General features: G+C 31.4%; 2 protein-coding genes across 4 annotated transcripts in view; one reads left to right on the top strand and one right to left on the bottom strand.

Moving 5' to 3' along the window:
• The window catches only part of LOC106468352 (tyrosine kinase receptor Cad96Ca-like), a 66,157-nt gene extending 62,905 nt beyond the window's left edge, over window positions 1-3,252 (top strand). For all 3 annotated transcript variants that reach the window (XM_022396690.1, XM_022396688.1, XM_022396691.1), the window contains one exon: window positions 2,572-3,252. In XM_022396690.1, the coding sequence (XP_022252398.1) occupies window positions 2,572-2,843 (272 nt within the window). In that variant the 3' untranslated portion in view covers window positions 2,844-3,252. The remainder of the gene's footprint in view (window positions 1-2,571) is intronic.
• Window positions 3,253-4,859: 1,607 nt separating this feature from the next.
• LOC106468354 (neutral ceramidase-like) overlaps window positions 4,860-19,775 on the bottom strand; it is a 44,362-nt gene continuing 29,446 nt past the window's right edge. Inside the window, exons 8-18 of the mRNA XM_013928772.2 lie at window positions 19,534-19,620; window positions 16,177-16,278; window positions 15,167-15,248; window positions 13,326-13,438; window positions 12,189-12,283; window positions 11,768-11,807; window positions 11,244-11,348; window positions 9,904-10,143; window positions 9,492-9,545; window positions 9,233-9,321; window positions 4,860-7,958 (exon numbers count right to left, since the gene is read on the bottom strand). Coding sequence (XP_013784226.1) covers window positions 7,775-7,958; window positions 9,233-9,321; window positions 9,492-9,545; window positions 9,904-10,143; window positions 11,244-11,348; window positions 11,768-11,807; window positions 12,189-12,283; window positions 13,326-13,438; window positions 15,167-15,248; window positions 16,177-16,278; window positions 19,534-19,620 — 1,191 coding nt within the window. The 3' untranslated portion in view covers window positions 4,860-7,774. The remainder of the gene's footprint in view (window positions 7,959-9,232; window positions 9,322-9,491; window positions 9,546-9,903; window positions 10,144-11,243; window positions 11,349-11,767; window positions 11,808-12,188; window positions 12,284-13,325; window positions 13,439-15,166; window positions 15,249-16,176; window positions 16,279-19,533; window positions 19,621-19,775) is intronic.

The raw sequence follows: 19,775 nt of genomic DNA, 5'->3' as shown, positions 1-19,775 counted from the left end.
AAGGCAGCTAGTCATCACCACCCACCGCCAACTCTTGGGCTACTCTTTTACCAACGAATAGTGGGATTGACCGTCACATTATAACGCCCCCACGGCTGAAAGGGCGAGAATGTTTGGTGTGACGGGGATTCGAACCCACGACCCTCAGATTGCGAGTCGAGCGCCTTATCCACCTGGCCATGCCGGGCCAGGGGGAGCGAGAGAGAAAAAAAAACAGATAACTTTGGCTGCTTAGGCCAGAATAGATAAATTACGGAAAAGAAAAATATTGTTTTGGGTGAATAATTTCGATGAAACGATTTCCAACTATTACCTCATAATACCCCACCCCCGCCGCTAAATGGCGAAGAAAAGATAAAGTAAAATTTTTGCTACTTTTGGATAAATAAATTTTAACTATTTCTGTTAAAAGTGCATTTTTTTTTATTATTTTTTTTGTCAAGAAGTAACATATTTTCTGTTTTCGTATACGACGTGCTATGGCCTATACTACAATGTCGTAGCTTTATAGAATATGTTTCACCGAAGAGCACCCGTTCTTCTGAACTCCGTAGGCTGGCATTTTCCCCAATAAATCTTTCATATGTGGACATTCTAGGGTAGTTTAGCTTTTATCTACGTACACCTTCTGCTGAGTCATGGTAATTAACCAAATGTCAAGATTACTTATCACTTTTGTGGCAACTTTCCTCCCTAACAACCAGTGGCGTTGGAATAAAATAATTATTGATGGGGCTTAAGAACTAATATATATTCGGTTGAATTTTCCTTATTCTATCATTTTCACGCACGGCGTTTAATCTACGCTTTCTCGCAGCCATTGTATGTTATATCGATAAATCCCGGTCTATTTTAAAGATTTTATGCGGTCAGACAAACAGACTCACGTAGACGTAACTTTATTTAATAAAACTACACGTAAACATTGAAGTTAAGTAATGGTATTTATAATAATGTACAGAGTATGAAACAGTTATGAGCATTCAGTGTATGACAGTTTTATGAGTTGAAACTCACAAAAACGAAGAATAAAACCTGTACTAAAGAAAAAAAGAAGTAGCTAAAAGGTGTTTATAGCAGTCTATGAAATGAACTGAAGCTAAATTATTGCAAAGTAAAGTAAATGTAAAGTTGTAATGAAGACAAACGTAGCTGAATATGCAGTAACATCTGAATGGTTGTTGACAAAGTGATAAGCATATGGTTTTGAACAATCTGCGTATGCGTATTTTTAACCTAAACAAGTCTAGAAAACCCATAGAAATTGTATTTAGTGTAACGTTAACTTATTTTAGGAAATTACACGCAGGTTAGGTGTTATTTGTATGAAATACTTTGCAAATAAAAAAAACTAAAGTTGAAATCGAAGCCAGTATATTGGATGCATTAGAAAGTTTGACTAAGCAAGAAACAGGTAAGGTGATTCTGAATGGGAAAAGCCAGTAGACAATCCGGACTTCTCGGACAAAGGCCTTTCTAACGATATGAAATTTATAGCGTTTGATCGAAAAATTTGCGACAACAGTTCCGGAGAGACAAACGCAAGTGTATCATTAAATAGATTGCTCAAAATTGTTAAATACCAATTACAATAAAGCAAAGACGTTGTGTTGTTTTTCCTCTGTGTTGTCCTTATTCATTAGTGCTTGGCTCGCGTGCGACAGTTAGGACCAATTAGGGGGGGGGGGGGCAGGAGGGCTATTTGGCCCAGGCCTCAAACTCAAAGGGGGACTCAGATTTAGACACTTAGGCTAATGATTGTCTTATTTTGTTTTCATTTGTCATATGTATTTTTTTTATTATAGTCAGGGGCCTCAAAAGATAGAAGTGACCCGAGCTTCTCTGAACCCCTGAGCGGGCCTGGCGTCAGTTTTGTCTTGGGGAGGCAGACACAGTACTTATGTATGACAACAGGCAAGAAATGGAGGTGGTAATGAAAAACGTGTAATCGTAGCTCTTGTAATTGGATTGCAGTACGTGTAGCTGAAGTGTGTACAATAGTTTAATTTGTCCATGCATAAATATTAGAAGGGCTCAAACATCCTTCCCTACCTCTGACGCCACATTAATTCCAATTTATTATTGATCAGTTCCAGTCCGATTGTTTCAGTGAGTACAGCTAACTTAGTTTTACAATGGACATGATAATAGTTATCTTTGTATGTATTACAAATCTACATTATATACGTATTCAGGTAAGGACCGGCCCGGCATGGCCAGGTGGTTAGGGCGCTCGACTAGCAATCTGAGGGTTACGGGTTCGAATCCCCGTCACACCAAACATGCTAACCCTTTCAGCCGTGGGGGAATTATAATGTGACGGTCAATCCCACTATTCGTTGGTAAAAGAGTAGCCCAAAAGTTGGCGGTGATGACTAGTCTTAAACTGCTAAATTATGGACGGTTTATAGCCTTCGTGTAGCTTTGCGCGAAATTTAAAACAAACAAACAGGTAAAGATCAAACTATGACTATCATAACAATGGACACAGTGAGTAATTGCTTATTACTGTAAGGTTTAGTGCGACACCCAACGTGTTAACAGTGTGTTCATTGGTTCTTTGATTTCCAGGTTCAACCCCTTACCCAGGGATGGCAGCAGCTGAAGTGATGGGACGGGTCAGGGATGGATACAGACTAGAAAAGCCTGACCACTGCAAGCGAAAAATGTACAATATAATGTATTACTGCTGGGATAAAGATTCCAAAGAACGGCCTTCTTTTCCGGAACTCGTTCGTCTTTTAGACAAGCTTCTTATTAGTGAACACGAATACATTGAACTCGACAGATTTCCCGATCATTCTTACTATAACATTACTAATTTATCTGGAGAAAAACTGTAGTTAAATGTTCACTTGTTTGGATACATGTAATTATCATCCCTTAGAAAGCTTTGTATACCATTCGTTAGTGGGTGATAGTGGATGAAAGTCTACAATAGTCATGGAAGAAAAAAGGAAGTGGACAATTTCCATAAAAAATGACGATCAGTACTTGGACAGCTTCGACACAGAAAAATCAAAATGAACTTCATATAATTAAAAATGTTGTCGGTAGGCGGCGATAATTTTGCAAATGTTACAATTTAAACTGTTGCATTTGAACAGAAACAGGCACAGTTTTGAAAAATAACTGTAGAGCGAGAGCAAAAACGAAGACGCGAAATATTTCTTGCTCAATTTATAGTTCACCGACAGAATGTGACCAATTTTGATTTATATTTTTGGAATAAAAACGTAATTTGTAAATCTCTTTATTGTTGCTGGAAATACTTGGAAGGCTTAGAATCGTTATTTTTTTGTATAATATATATATGAATTGATTCGAATCTGTCTCTTGGTGAAAGTGATGAAAGGGTTTCAAATCCATATTATTTTCAATTGATCTGAAGGATTTTTTAGAACTTGTAAGTGAAACGTAATTCAGAAACTCTGGTTATTTTTCAGTATTTTCAGAAGCATCCTTGCAAACAAAATACACGTTCTGTTTGTGAAGTATATTTTCTTTTAATTATAAAGAATCCTAAAAAAATACATTTATTCAACGTTTTAATAGTACTCACAGTAACAGCAAAATCGTAATAGATGGTACAATAAGTGTTTTGGGGAGAATTAAATAAAATGCTCCTTTAGTAGTTTTATGTTACAGTAATTCTAGAACAAAAATGAAACTTATCCATCTTTATATTGAAGATAAAACGCAACCTTAAATATAACACAGTTATATCCTTAAAATAGTTCTTTATACAAGGTTTTGAGAGATAAGAATCTTATAATTATTTTTAGTTCTGGACCCGTTTTTTCTTTGACTCGCATTTTCACCATAAAGACTTATTTGATCGTATGGAATTGTAAAAAGTAGTCCCAGAAAGTATTACAACATACCTGCTTTAGGAATGCTGTGATGCATGACAGAAGAAGTCATGTTTTGTGATAGAATTGTTATTATGAAGAAAGGACGCCGAGAAAAGGTCGGGCCTCAGGACAACATGGCTCATGTAATATTTCAACAGATTTTTTTTCAAACCTATATTTACTGACTTCAGTATAATACTATAGTAGACTTACTAAATTGTATGCAGTGAAAGTTAAGGAATGCTACGCTGTCTATGATTCAGGGGCATGCCCCCCCCCCATTTGAGATTATCTTTTAAGATTTTATAGTGCTATACATTGCAACTTCTACTAACATACAAGTGTCAATTTTTGTACCCCCCCACGAAACAAAAAAAAAAGAACGCTTGAAGCGCCACTGCTTTGATTTTCTTAACTAGATAGAAACTTTGACTTTAAAATATAAGAGCGTCATGTTGATTTTAAGATAGCGTAATTTCGATTTATCTCCTGCCATCTACTGAAGTATTTCAGAAATAATATTACACAAAGTTTTTATTCTAATATTATTTTAATAAGATGCAAAAAGTGCTTGAATATTATTAGAATTTGAAGATGGAATAGATGAAATCCATTTATTTTCTAAAAGAATAAACATCTCAGATTTAGCGTAATGTGTACGTAATAGAACTGATTAATGGACATTGCTTTATATATATTTGGGTTTACAATGTTTTTAAAATGCACATAGTTGTTACTTCGTTAACTGCCACTCCAAAATAACGGATAATTTGTATTCACAAACAATTGTTACATACAGTAAATACAGTTGTGTTTCAAAACAATCACATAGAATCGGTAAATCTGCGAACTCCATAACACGTAGATGTCATCCATGTAAAGCTAGTCAAACGGAACATAATTTAACGTATAATTTCTAAGATAGCTTGTTATACAAAGTATGATACATATTACTCCTAACTGTTTACATGTTGACATGTTTCGCACAAAAACATTTAAAAAACAGCATGTGTATATTTTTTATTTCAACAAATGACTTTATTGGAAAAATTTGACTTGGATCAAAGTATTTCAACTTAAGTTACTACGACTTGTAAATCACAACAAATATTTTGGTTCACAACTTTTGGATTAATGACTAATTAAAAAAAATACATGGCTATTTCCAAGAGTAGAAGTAAGAACTATAGCTACAAAATTTACAAGATTGTCTGTCACAGCTTTCACACTGAATACATCAAATGTTTGTTTATATAAATAATGACCAATTTTTCAATAAATGTTGAAGAGGGAAACGTTTTATCAGATGATTACCTCTTTTTTTACATTATTTCTTACTTGATTGCTCGTCTTTCTGGTTTGAACATTGTAGATTATGAAATATCGTGGACAAAGGAAATACTGACAAAAATTGTTTAGTCTCTTCATGACAAAAGTGTTAACGTTTTTTAATCAAAGTACTGCAAACATTGGTAACCACAATCACAATTACAAGTATTAGTTGCTCAAGTAATGTAAGCATAATGATGCTTTACACAGATCTATACTGTATCAACTAGACTTACCAAAACATCACAACAGTGTTTTGTCAACTTGTGTTAAAGCACTGTATCAACTGTAGCATCACAACAGTGTTTTGTTAAAGCAGTGTATCAACTGTAGCATCACAACAGTCTCTTGTTACACTGTAGTATCGATAGTCTCGTATCATGATTTCAAGTCAATACTTTGATGAAATTACAGTATAATTAGGCGTTTCAAATCTTGTAAAATAATCTTAAATTGTTAATGTACAAATATTTAAATATTTCAGCAGAATAAATCCTTTGACTGTGGCTGCTTTAAACTTGCTCTGACTGTTTGCGAGCCATACACTGTGTACAGCACACTCGCATTCAATTCCCAGGCAGAATAAATAGTGACATAATCCTTTAAACATGCTGTGAATGTTTGCGAGCCATACACTGTGTACAGCACACTCGCATTCAATTCCCAGAGGCAGACCGTACCCTATGGATTAAACTTCAAAGTACAACTGGAACCTTTAACAGTCTTGTACAATTAACTGTATTGTCTCTACACTTCTTCAAACTTAACATAACTGACCAACACTCTCACTTCTGTTATTATTTCAGTCATAAACATAATTATAACGTAAACCAGCTAAATTACATTTACATGTATATTTACGTATCTAGTACAATGAATGTGCATAAGCAAAGAGTCTGCATATTCTTTGGATATTATGCATAATAATCAATATCGTTAGAGAATGTACATAATGTAACAATCTGTAAAACAATTTTGCAAACTTACCAGATAATATATAATTACTACTGGATAATGTGTACATTGACCAGTTAATTTGAGAAACTTCATTATTCAACAAGAAATGTACACATTTTCCAAACAATGAACTAATGGCCATTAAATATTCAAATTTATTAAATATACACATTCACATATACATTAACATGTTCTGACAGTAATTTACTGAATATTTATAAGCATGGTATTAAATGCCCTAGAAATAAGACAGTAATTCTAAACTCCCACAGTACATTCGTATTCAAAAGTGCCTCTTGACTCAGTCATATTATATAACTCAGAAAGAATGTTCCTGACAATAAGGATTTGACGTTTGTTTGTTTAGTCTCCTCAACAAAGAAAATTGTCAGTATTCAGACGGTCTAAGTCACTTAGATAATCAAAGCAACAATAATAATTATACTTAAAATATTCTGCAAGTTATCAAGAATGTTTTTGTTTTTTTATAATGTCAGTACATTTCAGTCCTACAGCTAACTAGCGAATGCTTATTATTTGAAGTAAACATAAAATTTAAGATCAGTAGAAAGAGCTTACTTCAATAAAAAAAAACAAAAAAACTTCTTGAATAACATGTCAGGAGAAAAAAAGAAAAAGTTATTCTACCAAATAATGCTACCTTGATATGTGCTTGTAAAACCAAAAATAGTTTTGGTTTTTATTCAAGACTAAGAAGTAACCAAAAGTCATTTACTAAGATAAGTTTTTCTGTAGTTCTTTGTCAAATAGGAATTTTAAGGCACATCCTTATAACTTGAGAATTAATGTCTTTATCTAGCAGGAGTTAAGGATAAGAAAAGCTATTTCTCATCAAAGATGTAAAACCTTCCTCCATAAGACAAAAGTTACATAAAGAAACTTCTCAATCTATAGAGTATAGAGCTTTGCCCTAAAAATGTCTTGTGGACAAAGAGATAAAGATAAAATTTGTATTATATCTTGCCAATTCTCAAGCTTTCCAAAGGCAGCACTGTCCATTAACAATCTTTATCAAACAGAAACATACAAGTGTTTATCTTATTTTACTTAGAGATGTCTGTCTGTTTTGGAAAACTATTTTACTGATGAATAAACTTGCAATCTTGGTCCAATACTTCCTATCAAATTTCATTTATTTGAAAAAAAAGAAACCCCAATTTTTGATAAATGTAGGGGAAAAAAATATATAGATTTTGACATTTTGGGTCAAATTGCAAATGGGAATTTGTCCTTTTTTTCTTACAATTAGAAATAAACACTTTAACTTGTCTTAAGACATCAATACATCTTGTCTAGTAAGAATATTCAAGAACTCTCATAGTTAACAGACTTTATTTAACATGATTAACAACTTTCTAACGCGACTACATTAATATTAAAGAGTACGGGGGAATAAATCATGTGATACAAACAGACATTTATACTGAATGCACTTTAACACAGTTGTGTAATTATTTATATACATAGGTTATAGATTTCATGAACATAAATAAAAATATTACCTTATTTTCAATCAATGATGTTTTATATAGTCATTGCTAGCAAACATACAATAGTTATGGGTACAGTTAATAGTTCTCTTCTTAGGAAAGTTACATGTATTTTTGGTAAACTTAACTGGCAACAACATCAAATTCACTTGATGTTCCTACATAAGGACGAATCACCTGGAGAAGGTTTTTTTTGTGCCCATAGTGTCTGATACGGTATGTTCCAGGTGAAGCATCACTTGGAATATCCCATGTTATAATAACCCTACTTTCTCCAAATATGCTACTGGTTCTATGCCAATGAAATCTATATAAAAGAAAATAAAAGCAAATCGTGAGTGTCACTGTTCTACAGCACTATAAACTTTAGAACTAGTAGCACACAGAAAACTTGGTTAATGTTACATATTAAACTACCTTACATATAGTGTGTTATACAACTAACAATTTCATGTAAACACTAACACAACTAATTGTGTAAATATAGTGTTACAAATCTAACTTTTGAGTAGAGTTTCAATCCAATTACACAGAATATCATGGTACACACTAACTACTCAGAATATCATGGTACACACTAACTACTCAGAATGTTAGTGCTACATGCCTGGTGGCTTGGAATTTTAGTGCTACACGCCTGGCAGCTTCGAATTTTAGTGCTACACACCTGGCAGCTTGGAATTTTATTGCTATACACCTAACTATTCAGAAATTAATTGTACAAATGAAACTGCTTAGAATGTAGTAGTACATATCAAACCACATTGAATGTAGTGGTACACAAAGTATTAAATATAATGTTGCTACTTTTGTCATTTAACCAATCTTGTAAATCTCTCTAAAATTAGTATCTTCCTCATAAGTGAATGATATATTGGAGTAAAAGCACTTTCACAAAATATTTATTAAGAGAAATAACAAAACTATTAACTAGCAAATACATAAGTGAAAAGATTTACTCTAATCAAAAAATTTCACACAAATATTTTAAATATGTGTGTCCTGAAATATCTCGCATACACACACACACACATATTGAATTATTTTTAAAATAAAAATGTTATTGCACTGTAACGTTTTTTTTTAAACGCCTTACAATTTTTTAAAGGTATGCTATTAAACCATATACAACATATAACAATACTACAAGTCTTACTTTAATCAGTCGTCACTAAATTTTCATTAAGGAAAATACTGGGACTTTTTTTTGTACAAATACTAATTTATTTGTACAAACTACTGCTTACTTTACTATAGCCTTTATCAGGTCAAGTACTATCAAAACGTCAGTAGTGTTGCTGAAAACGTATATAAATATATTGAAATTTATGTGAAAAAATTGTCTCTGTTTTTAAATGTTAATTTCTTCTCATGTGATGAATTTAAAATCATATTACTTAATTCTTTCAGTTTACAATTAATTTGTTGTCTACATAAAAACTTTAAATGTGTTACTGCCATACACCATAAATATTTCAATATTGTTAACTTGGCATCATATTTACTTCTGCTCATGTTTTAGCTTCTAATGTAATGAAGAAACTATCTAGGTTTTTGATAACAGAATTGCTACTCTCTTACTTAGTTTCCCAGTTTGCATCAGTCGCAACTACATCCCAGGTGTGGGTGGTGTTACTCCAACGTTCAACAGTAAGGAAAGTTCTTTCAAGCTAAAGAATTAAATAAACATGTTTTTACAATGAGTGAGTAATAAATACTTAAAAACTGAGTAATGGTATTTAGTAAACTACAGTGACAACATAAAATATTATGTGAAAAAAATATATATATGCCTACTAACATAGACAGTTTACTTTATAATCACCAATATTTCACTGACCTGTAGGTTATTACGAGGGTGTCCACTGACAAAGGTCACTCGTACTTGGCTACCCTATAATATTTCAGATATTTTAAAGATAATTTTTAAGAAAGACCTTGTCCATCTATCTTCTGTTTATACAAAAAAAAAAATAAATAAATCATATTTTGATATGAAACTATCCATATGTTTGAGCAAGTTGAATGTCAACTAGGTTATACACTTAGTAATCCTAATCTATCAGGATCTATCCTTCATTCATTTACATGTTATATTGAAATAATTTTAATTCTGAACTATACTGTAAGCCTCGTTTCATTCAAAAACACTAATAATTACCATAACTTTTTTGATATAATTATATTTATTCTTAACAATATTATTTTTCAAAATAGCATGTAAATCATTATGCTGTACTGGGATGACTCACCACTGCATATACAGGATCTACATCTTCAACAACTTCTCCAAAATATCGACCAAATGGAGCACCATCATATATAACTCCTGGTTTAAGTGTAATTTGCCTAGAAAGGAGGTTAGGTGGAAGTGGGCCTTCAGACACCTCTAGATTTAAAGCTAAGTGATTGGCAAGCATCTGATACTGCTGAATGTAAGCTTGTAATGTGTGAGGTCCATAAATAGTTGAGGCTCCCTCATAGCGTTGAACCTGTTAAGAAAATTATTTTCATTAAAAACAAAATTCTATAAACTAGCAAGTGTAACCACTTTTGAAAAGACCCTATATCAAATTGAAGTTTCATAAAATGTCTCCTATACCACACTGTACGCAGGTTTCCATAGGCACCTCGAGTACAGTCTATACCACACTGTATGCAGGTTTCCATGGGAACCTCGAGTACAGTCTATACCACACTGTACGCAGGTTTCCATGGGCACCTCGAGTACAGTCTATACCACACTGTACGCAGGTTTCCATGGGCACCTCGAGTACAGTCTATACCACACTGTACGCAGGTTTCCATGGGCACCTCGAGTACAGTCTATACCACACTGTACTCAGGTTTCCATAGACACCTCTAGTACAGTCTATACCACACTGCACTCAGGTTTACATAGACACCTCTAGTACAGTCTATACCACACTGAACTCAGGTTTTCATAGACACCTCTAGTACAGTCTATATCACACTGTACTCAGGTTTCCATAAACACCTCTAGTACAGTCTATACCACACTGTACTCAGGTTTCCATAAACACCTCTAGTACAGTCTATACCACACTGTACTCAGGTTTCCATAAACACCTCTAGTACAGTCTATACCATACTGTACTCAGGTTTCCATAGGCAACTTTACTGCAGTGTATAACACAGTGTACACAGGCTTCTATGGGCAACTTTAGTATTGTGATTATAGATTTCCATGGGCAACCTTATTACAGTGTATAACTCAGTGTACACAGGCTTCCATGTCATTCTAGTACAGCCTTAAACAAAGCTTTAAAACAACCATGTAAAACAAATTAATATCATATGTTCACAGTTTATAAAGAATATAAGCTTTTGTGTTTAACACCCTTGTACATATCTTTAAAAATATTCTTCTAATACTCATGTCAGATAAGTTTAGAGAATAAACAGATTTGATGAAAGAAAATTATTGTCCGTATCTTTCAAACAATAATTTGACAGTAAATGCTCCATCGGTTCTTTCTTCATTGATAAACCCCTACCATCAGAAAAGATAAAAGTATCTTCATTTATAATCCATAAAACCAATAATATGTAAAGGTCAGAACTGATTTACCTGATATTCTTCATATGTTGTTATGTAAGAGGAGTATGCGTTAGAAAGTCCAGCTATCACAACCTTTATTTCATCACCAGAACCTGTTAGAGTTTCATCAAACACCTGGAATTACAGAAAAAAAATCTCTTAACTATTGTGAGTTTCAAAGGCATGGCCATGAGGAATATACATTAGTAAAATCTAAGGAAATTGATCAGTGATTTTATTCTTTCAAAAAAACCCATACAACTGAAAATGTTTCATTAAGAAATGTTTTATACTATAAAATAATGCTGAAGATAAAGTTTTAAACTTTTTAAGACCAAAATTTTGGTTGCAATTTTTTTTTTTGTATATATAGTAATTATTTTCTTAATAACATACAATTACTAAATAATCATAAATTCTCTGGTGCTTAAGTACAGTCACATAAGTGAACAGGCTGTTTTTTTTTAAAGCTGAGACTAAACAAGGCACAAGCACAAACAGTAAATATATACAATAACCAATCAATTCAAAAATATGAAAAGTAAACAGATTACCTCTTTAACAGCTTGTCTTAATCTTCGACCTGCCATTGTTCTGGAAGATAAAACAATGACTGTAATTTTCCTCAGTGGTTGTATATACAATCATGCATCCATTCCAACTAACTCATTAATCAAATATTGACATTACCATAATTTACAGACAAACGTAATCAGAATTGTTTTTTTCCATGGTACTTACAAAACTAAACACCATTGGAAATATTGATGTGTCAGAAAATGGAAGACGATTACTCTTAAAAATAAGTAGATATGCGAGTGTAATTGTTTCACTCATTTGACTGTGCTCTTTAATGGTTTGACTACCACCAGACAGTGAAGAAATTTCTGTTATTTACCATAAACTTAATAAACCCTAGAATTACATTTTTATGTTTCACTAAAGAGATCAACATCTATGGCCCTCAGAACTTACGTTGGTTCTCCTGGTACAGCAACTATAACCAAGCTTCCAATCTTTAAAAGTTGTGTTGGTACAATATCAGGTTGCCACTTGTAGGGAAAAGACATCTAATAATAAGAAACAAAAAATAAGCTCTTGTAACATACCTATGAAATCCTAACATGACAAAAACAAATATATAGTCAAGAATACTTTTTAGAAATAAATGACTAACTAAGTCAGTACAGATGTTTTTTCCTCCAATTTTACCTCACTGGGATTATTTATCTCTGGAAACATTTATGGACAAAAAGGATTAACTGTTTATTTCTAAAGAACAAAAAGCAGTTCATTTATTCTAGTCAGCATTACAAAATACAATAAAATTTTTTTAAGAAAACTAAATTTGTAAAATGACTAGTAAGCAAATGGAAAATTGCAATGATTACTTATTTTTTTTTTTTTATACTTCACCATTTCCTAATGGTTTCATAAAGTGACATTTCTAGGTTATACTTCACCATTTCCTAATGGTTTCATAAAGTGACATTTCTAGGTTACACTTCACCATTTCCTAAAGTGACATTTCTAGGTTACACTACACCATTTCCTAATGGTTTTATGAAGTGACATTTCTAAGTTATACTTCACACCTTCCAATAATTTAATAAAGTGACACTGTTAGCCAAATTCCTTTTGTATTATATTTATTGAAATGTAATATGCAAATCTAGGTAGAGTAATCATGAATATAACATAGTCTGATATTAATAAAAAAATTTAAGTTATAGATACTTTCCAATTTAATAATTACATATTATATATATATATATTTTAATTTTCTCGGACCTAATTTGTTTCTATATTATTAACTGTAATAAGCGTGAATTTGCAAAATAATTAGCACGTATGTTTCAGCTATCAAACAGAAAAATAAAAAATAGCCTATTAAACAATATATTTAATTTCCACATTCACATTTGATCAACACTTAGGAAATTTAAAAAGCACAATACGTTTTTCTTGAAACTGTAAAACTGATCATTTTAAAGAAACTCAAAATGTGCGTGGCATTCTTAATAACTAAATCTTTGTGATCGTGTTTTGATGTTTAACTAATTGCAGTTAAAAGCATGTAGCAGAATGCAAAGAGAAAAAAAAAATCTGTACCTCTCCGGTTGCTAAAAGAATGGGTTTTGGATGCTGGCACTGCTTCAGACTTTCAGATGGCCTTTTAAGAAAATCTCTTACTAGATTCCAGAAAGAACTAGATGATGTTGTACCTTCACATTAGTAAATAATCAATAAAAACATTTGTAAGTTGTTGCAAAAATCTGACATTATTAATTAGAAAGTAAGACAAATTAAATTACACAAAGATTCAATATCATCTCATACAAGTTATTATATATATATATCCAAAACATAAATCACGGATTCCTGCACGAATCTTATACCAATAGCAGCAAATCGTTTTTTTTTCCGTTTTTGTTGTTGTCGTTTTTACATCTATAGTTTTAATATGAAAAAAGTTTAATGACAAATACTTATTTAACTGTGGAAATTTAAACAACAATACTAAATGAGTCATACTATGAAAGTGTGTACTAGCCCACTAATAGTATGCACACAGTAAGTCATGACCATTATAAAACTCTTAACCTAACTTCTGTCTTCTTTTCCACTATTTAATTATTCAGAGAAAAGTTTAAAATAAGTGAAGATGCAAGTGACAATATTGCTAATAGTTGTCGTGAGAGTGCCATCTATTATGCAATTAGTAAAACTAGTATATATTACTCTTGAAAATCTATAGATATGTATTGATATAATTTCTTTCATGATTTACTGTTCTTCTAAAGGCTACAATAGCATAGATTACCGCTTTAAATAAAGGACATATTAAGTTTAAGACCGGTAAGAAGTAGTAATATCAATTAGTAGTCCCCAGTCTTGATCAACAATTCTTCTCATAAATGATTCACTGCAGATACACATAACTGAACTAAGCATAAAAAAATAAAAACATACAAAGTACTTAATATATCTATACATTTTATTTCTGTATATAACATATATTAAAATACATGGTGTTTTCCCAACCCAGACCTTATCAATTAACACTCTACAAACATTTTTCCCATCTAAAATATATATAAAGATATATATAGAACTAAACATTTTAAAAATATATACAGTAGCATTGCTTTGCTTCATAATAAATGAGCAGCTTAATATATAAACAAGGAGCCTATTATAGACTCCCAGAAATAAAACTAATTCAGAAGTAGCATATAAGTGATAGATCTAGATCAGGACTGGAGTTTAAAATAGGTTTAGTATATGTAAAGTACAATTTTGGTCTAAATTAATGCTAGACTGCAAAATAAATACAAAATATCACATTTTAAATCCCAAATTAAGACTAAATCATAATCTAAATATTAGTATCAGTATCGTTTACACACATTTAATGTTACATATTCTTCTGGATCTTTTTTTTTTTGCAACTGGAATTCACCCAGTTAATTGCTGAACATTACATGCTGCTACTTCTACACTGTGCTATGCTTCTTTCTGAATGACAATGTAGCTCTACTTTTTGGGAATTTTTCAATGCTCTTGTAATCACTTTACTACAAAATACTAAAAAATGCACCTCTCCCTATTTTAGATACTTTTTATAAAATTCTTACTTGTATAATTATTTTGTCTCTGTTGGCCCTATTATGTTTCTATATGTATTTTAATGTGGTATTATTTGAATATTAACTCTGATAATTATAATGACTTTTGGTCATATAACCTTTCAGTCATCCTTTCCGAAATGATTGACTGTGTGTATAAACACACACCAAATGATCTCTTATTGTACTGTTTGGTAATGTATACAGAGGAACATATGTATAAAATTTTTACAGGCTCTGCCTCTTCTAAAATACAACTCGACAAGCAATAAATGGAAAGAAATTTTGAAAAGTGGATAAGTAACAGGTATTACTTATATATACCTTGTTGAAAGTTAAAATCGCCTGGACCATCAATTGTACCAGCAGCAAAACTGTACCCCATTGCCGGTTTACAAGTATGACCCTGAAAATATAAAAACCATTATGTTTGTAGGATTTATGGAAGGTTTTCACAGTATTCTGTATTCAAAAATACAGCTTTGTACCCCTTTGCTGGCATCAATGTCTGACCATGAAGGTATAAATAGCTATGGGACTTCTTTAAACTTCAAATAATATCAAGCATACAAAAAATCCAAAATAATTCCCCATTAACGAGTTACAGGTTTCACTTTAAAAATACAAAAACAACATTTAGGTCCAGAATCTCTTTTCACTCTGCATTATATAATGGATAAGAAAAAAAAAACTTCAAAACTCTACTTCACTGTTGGGTTATTACTAGAATTACCATATTTCAAGAATGAAAAACTGGGACTATTTTTCCATATGGAACAACCCTAACAGCTCTGAAACAGTTTAAATTGCAATAACACAATTTTTACCATTTGCTAAATAATATTATGTTTATTGCACCATGTCTTAAAACCATAAATACACAAAAAATTTTAAAAGCTTATCTAATTAAAAATTAATAATGAACAAAATAAAATATGCACCTATGTTAATTTGAATTGACCCAAGGAAAAAATTTGCTATTTTGTGTTGTTGTTTTTTTTTGTGGCTGGACAGGTCTTCAAATATCAATTCTTGTTGCTGTCCAATAACAGATTAAAAAAATGTAGATGGAGGGAACACTGTAATGTGTGAGCTGTCTCCGTCAGGTGATTCTCCAGTTAAAAGTTAAAGGAGCTGTGTATAATGATGTATTAAACTCGCATTTAGATATAAAGAAAGAAACTGTACTTTTATTTTTCTGATCTGAAAAAAAAAGGCTAAAAACTGGGATCATCTCAGTTTTACTGGTTTGTCTCATAACCCTATGGATGTAAAAAACATTCCAAAACTTTACAAAGAATATTTTTTGTTACAATCTTTCCACCTGCACTTACTTCAGTCCCATTGTAATTTACAGCAATATTAGACATGTCAATGTACTGGTGAATAAACTGAACAGGCCCTTGGAGTTTCTTGGAAGCACCAGTAAACAGTTCCTGAAATCAATGATTGAACACATGAAAGTATTGAAACTTGTTTTAAAAACTAAAATCAAAAATGTTCACTCTAACTTTCCATGCACTCTTTGATCATTAGTCATCTACTGATATAAAAGCAGAATTAAAAAAAAAAAAAGCTGGGAAATGCTTCATTTTCAAATTAAGCTTTATTTGCGAGTAACACACATTAAAAAGCTTGTAAATTACCCATGAAAATTCACACCTTGTTTCAAGTAAACATTTAAATCATCTTATCAATTATCATACAAATCTCTAAAGCAAATCTTGAGTCTCCAAAACCTTCTTTATTGCCTATTAGAGGAACCCAATATGAAAATTTTGAAAATATAAATATTCTAATATTTTAATATTTTAATATTTTAAAAAACTCAGGTTAATTCAAAATAAATTACAAATATAAAATTAAACAATCAAAATATTTAAAATGAAAAAAATTAAACTTAAATTTATTACGTTTCAAAAATGTGTTTAATTATCTTCTGGTTTTTGTATTGAAGAGTAGCCTGTGATGCTACAAAACAAGTTAAATGAAGAAGAGTTTGGTAAGTAAAGAACAGTTTGATAAAAAATAAAGGGTTCAAGTTTTCTTATAAGCTTTCATCTTGAAGTGAAACTACTTTGAGTTATATTTGATATTATCTACTACTTTCCTTTCAATATATATGGCCCTGGAAACTAGGGATGGATTTTCCAAATCTCTTATTTGGGAAAATTCCAAAGTTTATTAGGTAATTTTTAAAATTAAAATAATCAATGTTTGAACCTCACTGTATGGAAGAAGAATCGATACAGAAACTGTAAATATACTTGGAAATCCAACAGAAGTTACTTCAAAGACAAATGTATACATTGAAAAATTGATTCTTGGCTCTTCTAGAATACTTTTATAAAAGTAGATACTTAAGAAAGCAGTGTATATTTGAGGGCAGAAGAAATCTTCAAGATTATGCAAGTTTTACAAAGAATCATTTAAATGAAAGAAAATTGATGCTTTTGGCAGTTTGAGAGCAGAGAAACTTGGATCTTTATGAAAAAAGTATGTAGAAGAGTGTATTTGTAATTAAGCACATACCAACTCAATGTTGTGTGGCATATAGAAGAGGAACCATCACTTATCCCTCATAAATTTCACAAGTCAATTAGTGAAGTTGTAATGGAAGAAGAAAAGATTACTCAAAAACATTTAAAACTTAAAACAGTAAGAATAGAGTCTGAAGCATTACAAGCTAGAGCAGAAAATCAAAACCTGAAATATGTTTAAATTGAATCCGAGGTTACTGAACACTTTAGAAAGCTTTTTAACAGTAAAGAAATCTTTAGAATTTTGACTGAACATTGAGAAGAACTGTGTCAAGAAGAAAAATAGATCCAAGAAATTTGGCTGAGAAAATAAAAGTGATTTTTGGAACAGCTTGAAGAGGATAAGACATATGGAAAGAAGAAAAATAAGGCAATCTAAGCAGAAGGATAATGGAAATGATTTGGGATATGCCAATAGAAAATTCTGTACTCCTAAAGAAATTTTGAAAAGAAAGTTTCTCTATGGAAATAAAAAGATAAATTTGTACAAAATACATCATCCCCATTTTTCATAAATGTAAAATATCAGGAGAAGTTTTATATGAGAGACAATTCAACATTCAGAAGTATCAATCAAGATAGAACACAAACATCTAGGTTGGACACTGTAAGCCAAACAAGAACAGCATCCGGAAGTCAAAAAATAAACTTCTAATATCCCCTGTTGAACACCTTAAGGTTTTTGGTTTAAGTAAGAGAGATTTAGATGAGAATGAAATTACTTATAAAATGAGGAATTAACTTCCCACTAAATAACAGACCTAATGACATTCAAATTAGAGATCTACATGAATTTACTAGAAAGTTAAGATTGAAAGAGTTTTTTGTGTGAAAAAAAAGAAGGGGAATCAATTTGGAGTTAGATTTTATTAGTAAGAAAACAAAGACACTTTGTGTTTCTTATAATGAGGTAAAAGATAATATTTCCAAGGGAGAAAGAAAAGCTTTGAATAAATTGAGAAAAGATGATAGAATTATTCAAAAATGTGATAAGGATGGCATTTTAGTTTTACTTGTACAAAAATATCATTAGAACACCTTATTGTAGTAATCATTGTGAGAATATGTCTAATAAGGATGTGAATTTTTTGTGAATTGCATAAACTAAAATACTGATAGAATTCTTAGAGATGAAAAATGTTAAATTAATAAATTGAAAATTCAAATGAAAAGCAAAATCTATACATTTTGTATAAAGTTAACTTAAATTTATTACATTTCAAAAATATGTTTGGTTGTTTTCTAGTTTGTATAGTTTTTATACAAAAAAAGTAATTTATGATGCTATGAAACTGGTTAAATAAAGGTTTGATAAATAAAGTTGTTTTTTAGGTTTTTTTTATATTTGTTGTTAAGCATAAATCTACACAGTGAGCTATCTATGCCCACCATGGGTATCAAATCCCAGAATTTAACATTATAACTCTTCAAACTTATCATTGTACTACTGGGGGGTTGGTAAAAAAAGAAAGGATTCAAGTTTTTTTTAATATATACAAAAGTGCTTGACATGGAGGGGGGGGAATGGAATGATTTGTGAAATTCTTGAATTTGAAAAAGAAAAGAGAGTCAGAGAGCCTAATTGGTTTGTGTATAATTTTAGAGTAGGCCTAAATGTATTAACCTGAAATAGTCACTCTGTATATTTATAGTTTAACTGGTTCAAAGAGGAGAAGAAATGGTGGTTGAGATATTTGGCATAGTCCTAGGCAACTGTAAACGTTCTGAGGTGGTTTCAAGTCTATTGAAAGATAGTAGAATGGTTTTAGATTCTCTTGAAAAGAGGTGGGATAGCAGTCCATCTCATCCAGACTCACTTCAAGCACTAGATACACACACACACTCAAGTGTTTAAAAACAGTTAACAGAAACAGAGTAGTTTGCATTTGAAAAAATTAATTAATCAAATATATTTGAGAAAAAAAACAACAGTGAACCAAACAGTAAGTAAAATGTTATTTATTTGGTGTATACCTAACTTTCAAGCAGATTGAAAACAATTTTGTTCCATGTTCAGTTTGAAAAACTTTGTTGAAATATGAGCTAGAATAATTTTTTGATGTTAAAGAACAAATAGTCAGTTGCAATGGATAATAATGCTTTCAGCTTTACTTTAAATATAACACTTCTGCACCAAACTTTTCAACTCACCTTTGCCTTTTCATACTGTCGTTGTCCTATTATCTGAGTACTTTCAAACATATCCTTCCCTGGACCAAAGGCAATGCAATTTTCATTCTAACAAGAAAAATTATCTTATATAAACAAGAATTCTATGCAGCGTGAAAACTGTGGACTGATCATATTTTGTGTTCTATACTGACTTATTCAAATCCCGGGCCCGGCATGGCCGGGTGGTTAGGGCGCTCGACTCGCAATCTGAGAGTTGCAGG

This window comes from Limulus polyphemus, unplaced genomic scaffold (genome assembly GCF_000517525.1).
Source record: "Limulus polyphemus unplaced genomic scaffold, Limulus_polyphemus-2.1.2 Scaffold2977, whole genome shotgun sequence".
In the NCBI taxonomy this organism is placed as follows: Eukaryota; Metazoa; Arthropoda; class Merostomata; order Xiphosura; family Limulidae; genus Limulus; species Limulus polyphemus.
Note: the sequence above shows the minus strand (reverse complement) of the source record. Positions and strands in the feature narration are given on the sequence as shown.